Consider the following 19,479-nt stretch of genomic DNA (forward strand, 5'->3'; position numbering starts at 1 on the left):
AAGTTTTTTAAGGCCAGACCGCTGACTTATGCGATCCGCCCAGCGGTCGAAGCAGAGCTGGAAGGTTTGGAACGTTCAGGAGTACTGTCCAAAGTGGACTGGAGCGAGTGGGCTACACCCATCGTTCCTGTAATGAAGAGGTCGTTGAGTAATACGCCTGGGGAACCAAAGAAGGTTCGCATCTGTGGGGACTTTAAGGTGACAGTGAACCCAGTCCTTCACACGGTACAATATCCGCTTCCGCGGATCGAAGATATTTTCGCCTCGCTATCTGGAGGGAAACGCTTCACTAAGATGGATCTGGCCCAGGCGTACCTGCAAATGGAGGTAGAAGAAGCCTCGAAACAGTACCTCACGATCAACACTCATAAAGGTCTCTACCAATACAACCGGCTGGTGTTCGGGGTAGCATCAGCTCCGGCTATTTGGCAAAGGGCAATGGAACAAGTCCTGCAAGGGATTCCAGGGACCCAGTGTTATTTGGACGACATCCTGGTCACGGGCGAAAATGACAGTGATCACCTCGCCAACCTGGAGCAGGTGCTCACTAGATTGAAGGAATATGGGCTCCGAGCTAATCGCCACAAATGCGAGTTTTTCCAGAAGCAGATCTCGTATTGTGGCCACGTTATTGATGAAGAGGGGTTACATAAGTCCCCTGAAAAGATTGAGGCAGTAGTCAAGGCTCCAGCACTGGAAAATGTGTCACAACTGAGGTCGTTCCTCGGGCTGGTGAACTACTACCATAAGTTCTTGCCGAATTTGTCTACAGTACTACACCCACTGAACACCCTACTGCAAACGGGGGTACCATGGAAGTGGAATGACGAATGTAAACGAGCTTTCCAGAAGTGCAAAGAATTGATCACATCAAAAGAGGTGTTGGCTCATTTCAACCCAGCACTACCAATTCGGTTGGCGTGTGATGCATCACCCTATGGCATTGGAGCGGTGCTGTCGCATAAATTCCCGGACGGCTCGGAGAGGCCAGTAGCCTTTGCGTCTCGGTCACTAACCTCAGCCGAGCGTAACTACGCCCAGATTGACAGGGAGGCCCTCAGCCTAGTGTGGGGAGTGAAAAAGTTCAACCATTATCTGCACGGGCAGAAGTTCACCTTGCTGACTGACCACCAACCACTTGTCTCCATCTTTAATCCAAAGAAGGGCATTCCGGTGATGACTGCGCAACGGCTACAAAGATGGTCCCTTTTTCTAGGGGCGAACCAATATGAAATCGAGTATAAGGGCACAAAACAGCATGGAAACGCTGATGGGCTATCACGCCTGCCACTGCCTACTGCGGAGGAAGAACCAGCAGTGGACCCTGTCGAAATATTTTATTCGACTATAATTGAACGCTTGCCAGTAACTAACGCTGGTATAGAGAAGGAGACCCGAAATGACCCGACACTGTCTCGGGTATATGACTTGACAGTGAAGGGATGGCCAACACATGGCGACTCACTGTTGCCAGCATTCTCATCCAGAAGAGAACAGCTGTCAATATGCCAGGGGACCTTGATGTGTGGATCACGAGTGGTAATTCCACCCAAGTTAAGGGAGAGAGTGCTCAATGAGCTTCACGAAGGCCATCTGGGAGGGGTGAAAATGAAAAGCCTTGCTAGGGCTTATGTGTGGTGGCCGGGGATCAATCAGCAAATCGAAGATCTGACAAAGAGCTGCTCAGGATGCCAGAAGGTCCAAAATGCACCACCACATGCCCCTCTACACCCATGGGAGTGGCCCTCATCTCCATGGCAACGGGTGCATATTGATTTTGCTGGTCCATTCATGGACTCAATGTTTTTAATAGCCGTGGATGCGCACTCGAAATGGCCTGAGGTGATCAAAATGTCCTCCACCACCACGGAGAAAACTATTGCAGTCCTACGGACCATATTTGCCAGGAACGGCTTGCCAGAGCAGATTTGCTCTGATAACGGACCACAGTTTGTGTCCGAAGAGTTTTGAAGATTTATGAAAAGGAATGGGGTAAGGCATTACACATCCGCCCCGTATCATCCAGCCACAAATGGATTGGCTGAGAGGTTCGTACAAACCTTTAAGAAAGCAGTAAGGGCCATGTGCGATGACGACATTCCACTGCAGCATAAGGTGGACAATTTCCTGTTAGCCTACAGAAATGCGACACATGCAGCCACCAACCAGACCCCGGCCATGATGTTCTTTAACCGAAGGTTGAGATCTTGTCTGGATTTGCTCAGACCAAATGTACGAAGAGATGTTGAGAATAAGCAATTCCAGCACATCAATGAGAAGCCGACAAGGAGCTTCAATGTAGGGCAACCAGTCTTGGCCCGCGACTACCAAACAGAGAAATGGCAACCAGGAACGATATGCACACGGCAGGGGCCACTAATGTACACAGTGGATGTTGGGGAGAACATTGTGAGACGCCATGTTGACCAGACCCTAGAGTCACAGGAACGAGTCAACCCCATGTCTCGTGTACCTGGTGATGAACCCGACGTACAGGTCGCATCTACCCCAGAAACAGTAGCATCGGAAGCTAATGAACCAACCGACGACAGGGGGCCAGAATCGCCTCCCCACCAAGAGCAAGACACTCAGGAAAGGCGCTATCCAGAAAGGATCAGGAAGCCTCCCCAAAGACTGAATTTATAAATAGACTATTTTCAGTTAATGTTGCATGTTAAAAGTGTTAATTGTAATTAGTTGATATTTAATTGTTAAATGAATGTTATGGTACTGTTAATCTAAAAGGGGAGGAATTGTAGTGTATGTACCTTTAAGGGGAGAACTACTTTTTACAGCTCCTGTATACTGTAGTACCGGCAGTGACCACACCTGTATATAAACCCTGAGTAGGGATCTGTACAATTAGTTTTAGAGTAACCCTCATCCAGTAAACACCTGTTGATTGTTCCCTGCAGTCTCTTGTCTAATTATTGAAGGACACACAACATGAAGATACACGGATCTAACACACGGGAGTTACAGGATCTAATCGAGGGGTTCGGGGGGTTTATATATAGAATCGCAGATACCCGGGAGTGAGTTACAGGCTGGGATCTAATCGAGGGGTTCGGGGGGTTTATATATAGAATCACAGATACCCGGGAGTGAGTTACAGGCTGGAATCTAATCGAGGGGTTCGGGGTGTTTGTATATAGAATCACAGATACCCGGGAGTGAGTTACAGACTGGGATCTAATCGAGGGGTTCGGGGGGTTTATATATAGAATCACAGATACCCGGGAGTGAGTTACAGGCTGGAATCTAATCGAGGGGTTCGGGGGGTTTATATAGAGAATCACAGATACCCGGGAGTGAGTTACAGGCTGGGATCTAATCGAGGGGTTCGGGGGGTTTATATATAGAATCACAGATACCCGGGAGTGAGTTACAGGCTGGGATCTAATCGAGGGGTTCGGGGGGTTTATATATAGAATCACAGATACCCGGGAGGGAGTTCTATTCATGTGGTACAGACGGCTCAAGTTGCACTCTTGCTCCACATTATTTCCAGCCTGATTCTGTAACTTTCCACAGATGAAGCCAATTTAGGTCCTGGTACATTCACCTTCTGTACGCCTTACTGTCAGTCTGAGTGTGCGTTTCACCTCAGTCACCCCTGCGTTAAATACTTATCCCAAGTCACTGAACACTGTAAATCGCGTCTCCAAACTGGCAGCAGAAACGGTTTCTTTCATCGTGTGACCCTGGGGCCTCTGACCAGACCTCTCGCCTCTGAGTCAGAAGGTCGCGGGTTTAAGTCCCACTCCAGACACTTGAGCAAAAAAGTCTAGGCTGACACTCCAGTGCAGTACTGAGGGTGTGCAGCACTGCAGGAGGGGCAGTACTGAGAGAGTGCTGCAATGTCGGAGGGGCAGTACTGAGGGAGTGCTGCACTGTCGGAGGGGCAGTACTGAGGGAGCGCTGCACTGCCGGAGGGGCAGTACTGAGGGAGCGCTGCACTGTCGGGGGTCAGTACTGAGGGAGCGTGGCACTGTCGGAGGGGCAGTACTGAGGGAGCGCCGCACTGTCGGAGTGGCAGTACTGAGGGAGCGCAGCGCTGTCGGAAGGGCAGTACTGAGGGAGCGCTGCACTGCCGGAGGGGCAGTACTGATGGAGCGCTGCACTGTCGGGGGTCAGTACTGAGGGAGCGCGGTGCTGTCAGAAGGGCAGTACTGAGGGAGCGCTGCACTGCCGGAGGGGCAGTACTGATGGAGCGCTGCACTGTCGGGGGTCAGTACTGAGGGAGCGTGGCACTGTCGGAGGGGCAGTACTGAGGGAGCGCCGCACTGTCGGAGTGGCAGTACTGAGGGAGCGCAGCGCTGTCGGAAGGGCAGTACTGAGGGAGTGCTGCACTGTCAGAGGGGCAGTGCTGAGGGAGCGCGGTGCTGTCGGAAGGGCAGTACTGAGGGAGCGCCGCACTGTCGGAGAGGCAGTACTGAGGGAGCGCGGCGCTGTCGGAGGGGCAGTACTGAGGGAGCGCGGCAATGTCGGAGGGGCAGTACTGAGGGAGTGCTGCACTGTCGGAGGGGCAGTACTGAGGGAGCGCGGTGCTGTCGGAAGGGCAGTACTGAGGGAGCGCTGCACTGCCGGAGGGGCAGTACTGAGGGAGCACGGCACTGTCGGAGGGGCAGTACTGAGGGAGCGCTGCCATGTCGGGGGGCAGTACTGAGGGAGCGTGGCACTGTCGGAGGGGCAGTACTGAGGGAGCACGGCACTGTCGGAGGGGCAGTACTGAGGGAGCGCTGCCATGTCGGGGGGGCAGTACTGAGGGAGCGCCGCACTGTCGGAGGGGCAGTACTGAGGGAGCGCCGCACTGTCGGAGGGGCAGTACTGAGGGAGCGCTGCCATGTCAGGGGGCAGTACTGAGGGAGCACCGCACTGTCGGAGGGGCAGTACTGAGGGAGCGCCGCACTGTCGGAGGGGCAGTACTGAGGGAACGCGGCACTGTCGGAGGGGCAGTACTGAGGGAGTGCTGCACTGTCAGAGGGGCAGTACTGAGGGAGTGCTGCACTGTCGGAGGGCCAGTACTGAGGGAGCGCGGTGCTGTCGGAAGGGCAGTACTGAGGGAGTGCTGCACTGCCGGAGCGGCAGTACTGAGGGAGCGCGGCACTGTCGGAGGGGCAGTACTGAGGGAGCGCTGCACTGTCAGGGGGCAGTACTGAGGGAGCGCCGCACTGTCGGAGGGGCAGTACTGAGGGAGCGCCGCACTGTCGGAGGGGCAGTACTGAGGGAGCGCTGCACTGTCTGAGGGGCAGTACTGAGGGAGCGTGGCACTGTTGGAGGGGCAGTACTGAGGGAGCACTGCACTGTCGGAGGGGCAGTACTGGGTGAGCGGCGCACTGTCGGAGGGGCAGTACTGAGGGAGTGCCACACTGTTGGAAGGCCAGTACTGAGGGAGCGCCGCTCTATCGGAGGGTCAGTACTGAGGGAGTGCAGCATTGTTGGAGGGGCAGTACTGAGGGAGCGCTGTACTGTCGGAGGGGCAGTACTGAGGGAGTGCCGCACTGTCGGAAGGCCAGTACTGAGGGAGCGCCGCTGTATCGGAGGGTCAGTACTGAGGGAGCGCTGCACTGTCGGAGGTGCAGTACTGAGGGAGCGCTGCACTGTCAGAGGGGCAGTACTGAGGGAGCGCTGCACTGTCGGACATGCCGTCTTTCAGATGAGACGTTAAACCGAGGCCCTGTCTGCTCTCTCAGGTGGATGTAAAAGATCTTATGCCACTATGTCGAAGTAGAGCAGGGGAGTTCTCCGCGGTGTCCAGGGACCAATATTTATCCCTCAATCTGCATAACGAAAACAAATGATCTGGTCATTATCACATTGCTGTTTGTGGGAGCTTGCTGTGTGAAAATTGGATCACGTGTTTCCTACATTACAACAGTGACTGCACTTCAAAAAAGTTCTTAATTGGCTGTAAAGCGCTTTGGGCGTCCGGTGGTCGTGAAAGGCGCTATAGAAATGCAAGTCTGTCTTTATGTTATCGCTGCAGCTCAGGATGTCCTACCTTGCCGCTTGGTTGTGGCATCGCTGGACAATACCTGAGGCTGACCCCTGATCCACTCCCGCAACCGGCAGATCGGCCTCCTCTCCACATTCTCCTGCAATCAAGAGATACTAAATTAAAGTCGCGGGAACGCTTGCAGGTTTTTTTTGGAACAATGATGATAAATATAACGGGGAGTACATTGTCGGCCTGTAGTCATGATGGCAAACACTTGGGCTTTTCCTGGCGGGTGAGTTTAAGCGTTTCCAGCAAGTGACTTGTTGGTGTAGCCCAGGGATATTTCTCGGTGACTTGACGCAACCGATCTGATCTTTCGTCTTATTGAAAACCTGGGTGAAAGGCCGAGGTCCAATCAGCAAGTAGCAACGGCAAGCGTGGATTTTACAAACCCGTAGATTGTAGGAGTGAGGGAAAACTGTGAGAGGTAAAGAGTTCCACAATTTCGAGATCCTGGGAAAGATTGACTTGAGTAGGAGATGGGGTGATGGGTATGGAATCCTGCACAGCGAAGAGGAGGACTGTAGATTGATGCTTTATGAGTTTGGGAGGAAGAGAGGAGAGTTCAGAGAAGAGAGATCACAGTATCGATGAACGGACGGACCCAAGGAAGACAACATTTCACTTAAACCAGGTGTGTCACTCCACGAAGTCAGTGAACATCATCTGAGCCAAACAGAATTCAACAGAAGTAGGAGATTATATTAAATATAAACAGAAAATGCTGGAAACACTCAGCAGGTCAGGCAGCATCTGTGGAGAGAGAAACAGAGTTAACGTTTCAGGTCGATGACCCTTCGTCAGAACTGGAGATTAAATTAATTCCTGGACAAAAGGATAGTGTCTGTCTGTGGAACCTGGGATTGGACCCAGCCCCGGCTGGGGAGGTGAAAGTCACTGCTCTCTCATGTCATGAAGAATCTTAGATGAAATGAGTTTGCAAATATTTCATCAGAAAGCATTGATTGAGAATAGTTTGGGTAGCCCATTAATCCCACACATTCCACAGCCCATGGACACTCTCCCCTATCATGGACTGTAACCACCCATTGAATCTCCTCCCACAGCCCATGTACACTCTCCCCTATCATGAACTGTAACCACCCATTTAATCTCCTCCCACAGCCCATGGACACTCTCCCCTATCATGGACTGTAACCACCCATTGAATCTCCTCCCACAGCCCATGTACACTCTCCCCTATCACGGACTCTATTCACCCATTGAATCTCCTCCCACAGCCCATGTACACTCTCCCCTATCATGGACTGTAACCACCCATTGAATCTCCTCCCACAGCCCATGGACACTCTCCCCTATCACAGACTCTACCCACCCATTGAATCTCCTCCCACAGCCCGTGGACACTCTCCCCTATCACAGACTCTACCCACCCATTGAATCTCCTCCCACAGCCCGTGGACACTCTCCCCTATCACAGACTCTACTCACCCATTGAATCTCCTCCCACAGCCCGTGTACACTCTCCCCTATCACAGACTCTATTCACCCATTTAATCTCCTCCCACAGCCCATGTACACTCTCCCCTATCATGGACTCTACTCACCCATTGAATCTCCTCCCACAGCCCATGTACACTCTCCCCTATCACAGACTCTACTCACCCATTGAATCTCCTCCCACAGCCCATGTACACTCTCCCCTATCACAGACTCTACTCACCCATTGAATCTCCTCCCACAGCCCATGTACACTCTCCCCTATCATGAACTCTACTCACCCATTGAATCTCCTCCCACAGCCCATGTACACTCTCCCCTATCACAGACTCTACCCACCCATTGAATCTCCTCCCACAGCCCATGTACACTCTCCCCTATCACAGACTCTACCCACCCATTGAATCTCCTCCCACAGCCCATGTACACTCTCCCCTATCACAGACTCTACCCACCCATTGAATCTCCTCCCACAGCCCATGTACACTCTCCCCTATCATGAACTCTACTCACCCATTTAATCTCCTCCCACAGCCCATGTACACTCTCCCCTATCATGGACTCTACTCACCCATTGAATCTCCTCCCACAGCCCATGTACACTCGCCCCTATCACAGACTCTACTCACCCATTGAATCTCCTCCCACAGCCCATGTACACTCTCCCCTATCATGAACTCTACTCACCCATTGAATCTTCTCCCACAGCCCATGTACACTCTCCCCTATCACAGACTCTACCCACCCATTTAATCTCCTCCCACAGCCCATGTACACTCTCCCCTATCACAGACTCTACCCACCCATTGAATCTCCTCCCACAGCCCATGTACACTCTCCCCTATCACAGACTCTATTCACCCATTGAATCTCCTCCCACAGCCCATGTACACTCTCCCCTATCACAGACTCTATTCACCCATTGAATCTCCTCCCACAGCCCATGTACACTCTCCCCTATCACAGACTCTACTCACCCATTGAATCTCCTCCCACAGCCCATGGACACTCTCCCCTATCATGAACTCTACTCACCCATTGAATCTCCTCCCACAGCCCATGTACACTCTCCCCTATCACAGACTCTACCCACCCATTTAATCTCCTCCCACAGCCCATGTACACTCTCCCCTATCACAGACTCTACCCACCCATTGAATCTCCTCCCACAGCCCATGTACACTCTCCCCTATCACAGACTCTATTCACCCATTGAATCTCCTCCCACAGCCCATGTACACTCTCCCCTATCACAGACTCTATTCACCCATTGAATCTCCTCCCACAGCCCATGTACACTCTCCCCTATCACAGACTCTATTCACCCATTGAATCTCCTCCCACAGCCCGTGGGCACTCTCCCCTATCACAGACTCTACCCACCCATTTAATCTCCTCCCACAGCCCATGTACACTCTCCCCTATCACGGACTCTACCCACCCATTGAATCTCCTCCCACAGCCCATGTACACTCGCCCCTATCACGGACTCTACCCACCCATTGAATCTCCTCCCACAGCCCATGTACACTCTCCCCTATCACAGACTCTACCCACCCATTGAATCTCCTCCCACAGCCCGTGGACTCTCTCCCCTATCACAGACTCTACCCACCCATTGAATCTCCTCCCACAGCCCGTGGACACTCTCCCCTATCACAGACTCTACCCACCCATTGAATCTCCTCCTACAGCCCATGGACACTCTCCCCTATCACGGACTCTACCCACCCATTGAATCTCCTCCCACAGCCCGTGGACACTCTCCCCTATCACAGACTCTACCCACCCATTGAATCTCCTCCCACAGCCCGTGGACACTCTCCCCTATCACGGACTCTACCCACCCATTTAATCTCCTCCCACAGCCCATGTACACTCTCCCCTATCATGAACTCTACTCACCCATTGAATCTCCTCCCACAGCCCATGTACACTCTCCCCTATCATGGACTCTACCACCCATTGAATCTCCTCCCACAGCCCATGTACACTCTCCCCTATCATGGACTCTACCCACCCATTGAATCTCCTCCCACAGCCCATGGACTCTCTCCCCTATCACAGACTCTACTCACCCATTGAATCTCCTCCCACAGCCCATGTACACTCTCCCCTATCATGGACTCTACCACCCATTGAATCTCCTCCCACAGCCCATGTACACTCTCCCCTATCATGGACTCTACCCTCTCATTTAATCTCCTCCCACAGCCCATGTACACTCTCCCCTATCACGGACTCTACCCACCCATTATTTCTCCCTGAGTACAATAGGCACTCACATGAGATGCAGAAGGTTGACCATCATTGCTACTCAATCCTGACTGGTGCATTTCCACAAATGACATTTCCTTCAGTCAGCAACACAGGGAGCACAATGTCCTATGAATGTTTGGCTATCCCTCGACTCTCAACCCAGCTCCCAGTGCGTGCTGGCCTCCAGCATTAAACTATCCACATTATTCAAAACTAATTGGCAACATCATTGGGAGAGGTCATGGGGCCGACTGGTGTGGGAAGGGAAGTATCCTCTCTGGTGCTGTAGGGGCCACGTTTCTGAGATTGTAGAGTTTATCTGCACCTGTCATTGCTTCCTGGCCTGGAGGTGCTAGGAAAAATGCAAAAAATGTATAAAACATTCTCCTCTGCACCACAGAGATCCCTGATCCAGGAATATCATTAGTAGGATGAGGAACTGAATGGCAGTGCCAACTGTGGAGCCTATCCAGCCTGAATTAGAGACTGCATCTAGAAGTTTAAGGGGAGATTTAATAGAGTGTTTAAAATTATGATGGATTTTGATAGTGCAAATAAGGAACATAGGAACAGGAGGAGGCCATTCAGCCCCTTGAGCCTGTTCCGCCATTCAATATGAACATGGCTGATTTGTTAGGAGAAACAGTAAAAAAAATTCAGTAGTAACATTCAAAAGGGAATTAGATAAATACTTGAAAAGTCAAAGTTTGCAGGGTTCTGGGGAGGGAGCAGGGGAGTGGGACTGGTTGGTGGCTCTTTTGGAGAGCCAGCATGGGCATGATGGGCCGAATGGCCCCCTTCCGTGCTGTATGATCGTATGAATTTTAACCTAATCCCTGGGTTTTTTCACTCAATTTCCTGCTTCCAAATTGAACTTAAAGTGAGCAAAATCCGTTGGAGCTGTAACTGAGGCTCCCGTGCGATGAGCCTTAGTCCTTGTAGCAATAGTCAGGTTCCCTTTGGTATGTTGCCCTTTATTACAAGAGGATTGGAGTATAAGAGTAAAGACGTCTTACTGCAATTATATAGGACCCTGGCGAGACCACACCTGGAGTATTGTGTACAGTTTTGGTCTCCTTACCTAAGGAAGGATATACTTGCCATAGAGGGAGTGCAACGAAGGTTCACCAGACTGGTTCCTGGGATGGGGGGATTGTCCTATGAGGAGAGATTGAGTAGACTGGGCCTATATTCTCTAGAGTTTAGAAGAATGAGAGGTGATCTCATTGAAACGTACAAAATTCTTACAGGACTTGACAGGGTAGATGCAGGGAGGATGTTTCCCCCTTGGCTGGAGAGTCTAGAACCAGGGTCACAGTCTCAGAATAAGGGGTCGGCCATTTAGAACTGAGATGAGGAGGAATTTCTTCACTCAGAGGGTGATGAATCTTTGGAATCCTCTACCCCAGAGGGCTGTGGAGTCTCAGTCGTTGAGTATATTCAAGACAGAGATCGATAGATTTTTGAATATTAAGGGAATCAAGGGATATGGGGACAGTGCAGGAAAGTGGAGATGAGGTAGAAGATGAGCCATGATCTTATTGAATGGTGGAGCAGGCTCGAGGGGCCAAATGGCCGACTCCTGCTCTTATTTCTTATGTTCTTATGAGCTGAGCTTTTGGTAAGTTGTCAGTGTGGTGCAGGGGAGCTGGATCACATACCCCCGTCACTGCACACAGCCACGTCACTGCACACCCCCCCGTCACTGCACACAGCCATGTCACTGCACACACCCCCGTCACTGCACACAGCCCCGTCACTGCACACCCCCCCGCCACTGCACACAGCCCCGTCACTGCACACACCCCCATCACTGCACACAGCCCCGTCACTGCACACACCCCCATCACTGCACACAGCCACGTCACTGCACACACCCCCATCACTGCACACAGCCACGTCACGGCACACACCCCCGTCACTGCACACAGCCACGTCACTCTGTAGCACACGGCACGGCCTGCTTCTAATTACTCTCTGTTTTCAAGATTAGGACCTTGTGTGACTCTCTAACTGTAATTTACTGTCCAAAAGCCAAATGTGTCATTGCACATTTGAAACATGTTGAAGAGCCAAAACCTCTCTGGATCTAAGTGCTTTTATCCAAAATGGTCACGGGCATTAAAATTGCCTTAACTTTTGTAAGAAAATACTGTTACTAAGACATGTTGAGCAGGTGCAATTATTGCTCCCAGTTTGATCAGCCAAAAATGTTTAAATCGGTCTTGGATAATGGGATGACCACTTAAAGGCACAAGAATCTTTAAGAACAGAAATAGTTCATTGGGCCCAACATCCCAGCCCATTATTAACTGATCTTAACCCACCTTCTCCCCTAATCTCAGTCCCACCTACCCACCTTCTCCCCAAATCTCTCAGTCCCACCTACCCACCTTCTCCCCAAATCCCTCAACCCCACCTACCCATCTTCTCCCCAAATCTCTCAGTCCCACCTACCCACCTTCTCCCCAAATCTCCCAATCCCACCTACCCACCTTCTCCCCAAATCTCCCAATCCCACCTACCCACCTTCTCCCCAAATCCCTCAGCCCCACCGACCCACCTTCTCCCCAAATCTCCCAATCCCACCTACCCACCTTCTCCCCAAATCCCTCAGCCGCACCTACCCACCTTCTCCCCAAATCTCCCAATCCCACCTACCCACCTTCTCCCCAAATCTCTCAGTCCCACCTACCCACCTTCTCCCCAAATCTCCCAATCCCACCTACCCACCTTCTCCCCAAATCTCCCAATCCCACCTACCCACCTTCTCCCCAAATCCCTCAGCCCCACCTACCCACCTTCTCCCCAAATCTCTCAGTCCCACCTACCCACCTTCTCCCCAAATCCCTCAACCCCACCTACCCATCTTCTCCCCAAATCTCTCAGTCCCACCTACCCACCTTCTCCCCAAATCTCCCAATCCCACCTACCCACCTTCTCCCCAAATCTCCCAATCCCACCTACCCACCTTCTCCCCAAATCCCTCAGTCCCACCTACCCACCTTCTCCCCAAATCTCAGTCCCACCTACCCACCTTCTCCCCAAATCCCTCAACCCCACCTACCCACCTTCTCCCCAAATCCCTCAGCCCCACCTACCCACCTTCTCCCCAAATCTCTCAGTCCCACCTACCCACCTTCTCCCCAAATCCCTCAGTCCCACCTACCCACCTTCTCCCCAAATCCCTCAGCCCCACCTACCCACCTTCTCCCCAAATCTCCCAATCCCACCTACCCACCTTCTCCCCAAATCCCTCAGCCCCACCTACCCACCTTCTCCCCAAATCTCCCAATCCCACCTACCCACCTTCTCCCCAAATCTCTCAGTCCCACCTACCCACCTTCTCCCCAAATCTCTCAGTCCCACCTACCCACCTTCTCCCCAAATCCCTCAGCCCCACCTACCCACCTTCTCCCCATATCCCTCAACCCCACCTACCCACCTTCTCCCCAAATCCCTCAACCCCACCTACCCATCTTCTCTCCATATCCCTCAACTCCACCTACCCACCTTCTCCCCAAATCCCTCAACCCCACCTACCCACCTTCTCCCCAAATCTCTCAATCCTCTCCAGAAACATACTTAATTATCCATTGTTCATCCGCCTCAGTAACCATCCTAGGTAATTTATTTCACATCTCTACCTGACTTCCCTGTGTACTTCTAATGAAAGGGTTTGCGACACCAGGGTTTGTGTTAACGAGAGACTAGGTACCTAAATGCAGACAGTCGCAGCCACTCTCAAGACCTGACAAGCTAGATTATCCCACTGCGATCCTTTTAATATCATTAAGTCTAGAGAGCTTAACCGTAGAGTATTCCAACCAGCACTGTGTCAAGGGCTGGGTCTTCTCAATGCATGGCTGATGTCGTGTTGAGGCTGGGTTCTCACGTGTAGGGAACAAATGCAATATCGCGTCTGGTGTCAGCCATGGCTCAGTGGGCAGCACTCTTGCCTCTGAGTCAGAAGGTTGTGGGTTTGAGCCCCACTCCAGAGACTTGAGCACAAAATATAAGCGGACACTCCCAGCGCAGAACTGAGGGAGTGCAGCATTGTTGAAGGTATTGTCTTTCAGATGAGATGTTAAAACGAGCCCCTGTCTACCCTCTCATTCTACCCTCTCAGGTGGACAAAAAAGATCCCATGACACTATTCGAAGAAGAGCAGGGGGAGTTCTCCCCGGTGTCCTGGGCAATATTTATCCCTCAACCAACATCACTATTACAGATTATCTGGTCATTATCACATTGCTGTTTGTGGGATCTTGCTGTGCGCAAATTGGCTGCCGCGTTTCCTACATTACAACAGTGACCACACTTCAAAAAGTATTTCATTGGCTGTAAAGCGCTGAAGTCACGAAAGGCGTTATAGAAATGCAATTTTTCTTTCTTTCTTTGTTGTAACCATCTGGACCAGGGCTGCGCTCTCGTGCATTTCTAGTTTTAGACTGGACGTGAACGCTCTCTGGTTCCATTTGTAGCTGCACTTTGTTGTCTTTGGAGCTGTTGACAATCCCAATGACAAAGCTGTGTCCTGAAGAATGTATTGCCCCTCTCTTCAGAGCTGGGCATCATTGACACTCCATTAGCACCTCTGGTAAAGGGAGGGAATGAGACCGGGAGTGGCTTTCAATACCTCCCCACCCCGCTCTCCAGCTTTCTCCCATCCTTCCCTGAACCCACTTGCTGGGATCAATCCCATGAGCACTGCAATGCCCTCAGCGCCTCACTCAAGTGGCCACTCTTGATGCTTTGAGCCTCGATGGCCAAACCTGCTGTTTGTTTCCCTCTGCCGACCCCAGGAGCACTGAAATAACAACAGAAAATGCTGGAAAAACTCAGCAGGCCAGGCAACATCCGTGGAGAGAAAATAGAGTCAACATTTCGGGTCAAACCCTTTGTCAAGACTGAAAAAGCACAGGAAATGAAATAGATTAAAAGGTCAGGCTGGGAGAGAACTAAAGAGAAGTGAAGAGACATTAAGAGGTATTGAAAACGAGACGAGATGGTGGTAGGACTAGTGGATACAAAAGACGGCTCTAGATTAGGTGTGAAATGCGCTGGCAGAATGGGAGACAGCTGCCATGTGGGAGAGAAAAAAAGGAGGGGGGGGGGAAAGGGCCAAAACAAAGGTGTGGATAAAAAATAAGTAAAAATGTAATGGGGGCCGAGGTTATGATCTGAAATTGTTGAACTCGATATTGAGTCCGGAAGGCTGTAAAGTGCCTAATCGGAAGATGAGGTGCTGTTCCTCGAGCTTATGCTGAGCTTCTGTGGAACAATGCAAGAGCCTGAGTACAGTGAGGTCTGAGTGGGAATGGGGCGGTGAATTAAAATAACAGGCGACCGGAAGCTCGGGGTCATCCTTACGGACTGAACGGAGGTGTTCCGCAAAGCGGTCACCCAATCTGCGTTTGGTCTCCCCAGGAGCACTGAAGCTCAGTTGCAGCACCTGCACTGGTAGTCCAGCTCGAGATGGGACCTGGCGCCGTGTGGCTGAGTGCTGCGCGGGTTGGTGCCTGCACCTTGTGGGAACAAGGGGTGAAGCCTGTGTTAGAATGTTTAAACACTAATGTATTAATTCAGGACAAATAACAGTCAAACAATTCTTTCTGGACATTTTATGATTTCAGTGAGGGCCTTGCAACAGGACTCAAGGTTGTCCCTTGTGGCCACAGCTGAGATACTCCTCCCTCAGAAATCCTGAACGTACAATCCCTTCAAAGCTTCACAAATTAAACCACACGCCCCTTTAAGAACTGCTGCAACACGCTTTTTCTTTTGAGCCCCATCCAGAAATAATATCAGGTTTGAAGTTTTCCATTTTGTCCACAATATCCCACAAACCGAGCCAAGCATCGCGTCACCGTTCCAGCTGTACATTTATTCTGTTAATATTTGATACTCATTGCCAGCAGAATGTTGTCTTGCTGGTTTGTTTAGTACTGAGGCAAAGAGCTATCACCACAATGACAAAGCCCGTGAACCCTACAAATATTTTACAAGCCCAAAAATCACAGCATTTCAGAGGGGTGAATGTCAATACCTCATACATCTGGAAGTTGCTGAAGTAACGCGTTCTCAGAGCCTGGTGTTTGTGCAGGAGAACTCTCCCACCTCACAAGCATGCCACTCGTTCTGTACTAGTAAACAGCACTTGGCACCAACTCCATGTAAAGGGAGTGCTGTAACTTCACGGGTACAAGTCGCTGCCCTGTATAGTCACTGGGAATTGCCTGAATGCAGTCACCCACCAACACAATAGCTCAGTGGGCTGGCTCCGAATTGCAGGCCATTCTCACTCCGCTCACCCTGCTGCTCATTCTGGTTTAATTTGGCAGCAGTTCGTATTAACTGCAATTGCCTCAGAGGCATCTCACTGTCAAATCTCCACCTGGAATGGGAAACCCGACTGTCCCACACAGCAAGTGGCAAAATAAAATTAATTGTCTGTATTCCAACACCTGAAAAATGGCACTAAACTGGTCCTGTACCCCAGTGAGTCAGTGTCTGTGGCACTGTACCCCAGTGAGAGTCAGTATCTGTGGAACTGTGCCCCAGTGAGATTCAGTGTCAGTGGAACTGTACCCCAGTGAGAGTCAGTGCCTGTGGAACTGTACCCCAGTGAGAGTCAGTGCCTGTGGAACTGTACCCCAGTGAGAGTCAGTGTCTGTGGAACTGTACCCAAGTGAGAGTGAGTGTCTGTGGAACTGTACCCCAGTGAGAGTCAGTGTCGGTGGAACTGTACCCCAGTGAGAGTCAGTGTCTGTGGAACTGTACCCCAGTGAGAGTCAGTGCCTGTGGAACTGTACCCCATTGAGAGTCAGTGTCTGTGGAAGTGTACCCCAGTGAGAGTCAGTGTCTGTGGAACTGTACCCCAGTGAGAGTCAGTGTCGGTGGAACTGTACCCCAGTGAGAGTCAGAGTCTGTGGAATTGTACCCCAGTGAGAGTCAGTGTCGGTGGAACTGTACCCCAGTGAGAGTCAGAGTCTGTGGAACTGTACCCCAGTGAGAGTCAGTGTCGGTGGAACTGTACCCCAGTGAGAGTCAGAGTCTGTGGAACTGTACCCCAGTGAGATTCAGTGTCTGTGGAACTGTACCCCAGTGAGAGTCAGTGTCTGTGGAACTGTACCCAAGTGAGAGTGAGTGTCTGTGAAACTGTACCCCAGTGAGAGTCAGTGTCTGTGGAACTGTACCCCAGTGAGAGTCAGTGTCGGTGGAACTGTACCCCAGTGAGAGTCAGTGTCTGTGGAACTGAACCCCAGTGAGAGTCAGTGCCTGTGGAACTGTACCCCAGTGAGAGTCAGTGTCTGTGGAAGTGTACCCCAGTGAGAGTCAGTGTCTGTGGAACTGTACCCCAGTGAGAGTCAGTGTCGGTGGAACTGTACCCCAGTGAGAGTCAGAGTCTGTGGAACTGTACCCCAGTGAGAGTCAGTGTCTGTGGAACTGTACCCCAGTGAGAGTCAGTGTCTGTGGAACTGTACCCCAGTGAGAGTCAGTGTCTGTGGAACTGTACCCCAGTGAGAGTCAGTGTCTGTGGAACTGTACCCCAGTGAGAGTCAGTGTCTGTGAAACTGTACCCCAGTGAGAGTCAGTGTCTGTGGAACTGTACCCCAGTGAGAGTCAGTGTCTGTGGAACTGTACCCCAGTGAGAGTCAGTGCCTGTGGAACTGTACCACAGTGAGAGTCAGTGCCTGTGGAATTGTACCCCAGTGAGACTCAGTGACTGTGGAACTGTACCCCAGTGAGAGTCTGTACCTGTGGACCTGTACCCCAGTGAGAGTCAGTGTCTGTGGAACTGTACCCCAGTGAGAGTCAGTGCCTGTGGAACTGTACCCCAGTGAGAGTCAGTGCCTGTGGAACTGTACCCCAGTGAGAGTCAGTGTCTGTGGCACTGTACCCCAGTGAGAGTCAGTGTCTGTGGAACTGTACCCCAGTGAGAGTCAGAGTCTGTGGAACTGTACCCCAGTGAGAGTCAGTGTCTGTGGAACTGTACCCCAGTGAGAGTCAGTGTCTGTGGAACTATACCCCAGTGAGAGTCAGTGCCTGTGGAACTGTACCCCAGTGAGAGTCAGTGCCTGTGGAACTGTACCCCAGTGAGAGTCAGTGTCTGTGGAACTGTACCCCAGTGAGAGTCAGTGTCTGTGGAACTGTACCCCAGTGAGAGTCACTGTCTGTGGAACTGTACCCCAGTGAGAGTCAGTGCCTGTGGAACTGTACCCCAGTGAGAGTCAGTGTCTGTGGAACCCGTACCCCAGTGAGAGTCAGTGCCTGTGGAACTGTACCCCAGTGAGAGTCAGTGTCTGTGGAACTGTACCCCAGTGAGAGTCAGTGTCTGTGGAACTGTACCCCAGTGAGAGTCAGTGCCTGTGGCACTGTACCCCAGTGAGAGTCAGTGTGTGTGGAACTGTACCCCAGTGAGAGTCAGTGTCTGTGGAACTGTACCCCAGTGAGAGTCAGTGTCTGTGGAACTGTACCCCAGTGAGAGTCAGTGTCTGTGAAACTGTACCCCAGTGAGAGTCAGTGTCTGTGGAACTGTACCCCAGTGAGAGTCAGTGTGTGTGGAACTGTACCCCAGTGAGAGTCAGTGCCTGTGGAACTGTACCCCAGTGAGAGTCAGTGTCTGTGGAACTGTACCCCAGTGAGAGTCAGTGTGTGTGGAACTGTACCCCATTGAGAGTCAGTGCCTGTGGAACTGTACCCCAGTGAGAGTCAGTGCCTGTGGAACCCGTACCCCAGTGAGAGGCAGTGTCTGTGGAACCCGTACCCCAGTGAGAGTCAGTGTGTGTGGAACTGTACCCCAGTGAGAGTCAGTGCCTGTGGAACTGTACCCCAGTGAGAGTCAGTGCCTGTGGAACTGTACCCCAGTGAGAGTCAGTGTCTGTGGAACTGTACCCCAGTGAGAGTCAGTGCCTGTGGAACCGTACCCCAGTGAGAGGCAGTGTTTGTGGAACTGTACCCCAGTGAGAGTCAGTGTCTGTGGAACTGTACCCCAGTGAGAGTCAGTGTCTGTGGAACTGTACCCCAGTGAGAGTCAGTGTCTGTGGAACTATATCCCAGTGAGGGGGTAATATATTAGCATGGATTGAGGATTGGTTAACGGGCAGAAAACAGAGCTTTGGAATAAACGTACCATTTTCGGGTTGGCAGGCTGTAACTAGTTGGGTACCTTTAGGGTCAGTGCTTGGGTCTCAGCTATTCACAATCTATGTCAATGACTTAGATGCAGGGACCGAGTATAATGTATCCAAGTTTGCTGACGATACAGAGCTAGGAGGGAAATTAAGCTGTGAGTAGGATGCAAAGTGTCTGCAAAGGGATATAGACAGGTTAAGTGAGTGGGCAAGAACATGGCAGATGGAATATAACGTGGAGAAATGTGAAGTTATCCACTTTGGTAGGAAAAATAGAAAAGCAGAATATTTTTTAAATGGTGAGAGATTGGGAAATGTTGGTGTTCAGATGGACCTGGGTGTCCTTGTACACGAATCAATGAAAGTTAACATGCAGGTACAGCAAGCAATTAGGAAAGGAAATGGTATGTTGGCCTTTATTACAAGAGGATTGGAGTATAAGAGTAAAGACGTCTTACTGCAATTATATAGGGCCCTGGTGAGACCACACCTGGAGTATTGTGCACAGTTTTGGTCTCCTTACCTAAGGAAGGATATACTTGTCATAGAGGGAGTGCAACAAAGGTTCACCAGACTGGTTCCTGGGATGGGGGGATTGTCCTATGAGGAGAGATTGAGTAG

At 51.3% G+C, this 19,479-nt stretch overlaps 1 protein-coding gene across 4 annotated transcripts in view; it reads right to left on the reverse strand.

The window, feature by feature from the left end:
• The window catches only part of LOC147100957 (growth factor receptor-bound protein 7-like), a 263,485-nt gene that overhangs the window by 239,268 nt on the left and 4,738 nt on the right, over positions 1-19,479 (reverse strand). For 2 of the 4 annotated variants that reach the window (XM_085966069.1, XM_085966065.1), the window contains exons 1-2: positions 15,778-15,877; positions 6,005-6,098 (exon numbers count right to left, since the gene is read on the reverse strand). In XM_085966069.1, the coding sequence (XP_085822195.1) occupies positions 6,005-6,098; positions 15,778-15,852 (169 nt within the window). In that variant the 5' untranslated portion in view covers positions 15,853-15,877. Of the gene's footprint in view, positions 1-6,004; positions 6,099-15,770; positions 15,878-19,479 lie in introns of those variants that run through there. The other 2 variants (XM_085966068.1, XM_085966067.1) reach the window with 2 other exon arrangements.

The sequence above is a fragment of the Somniosus microcephalus genome, chromosome 24, assembly GCF_052327205.1.
Source record: "Somniosus microcephalus isolate GS21.2 chromosome 24, FLI_Smic_1.0, whole genome shotgun sequence".
Lineage (NCBI taxonomy): Eukaryota > Metazoa > Chordata > Chondrichthyes > Squaliformes > Somniosidae > Somniosus > Somniosus microcephalus.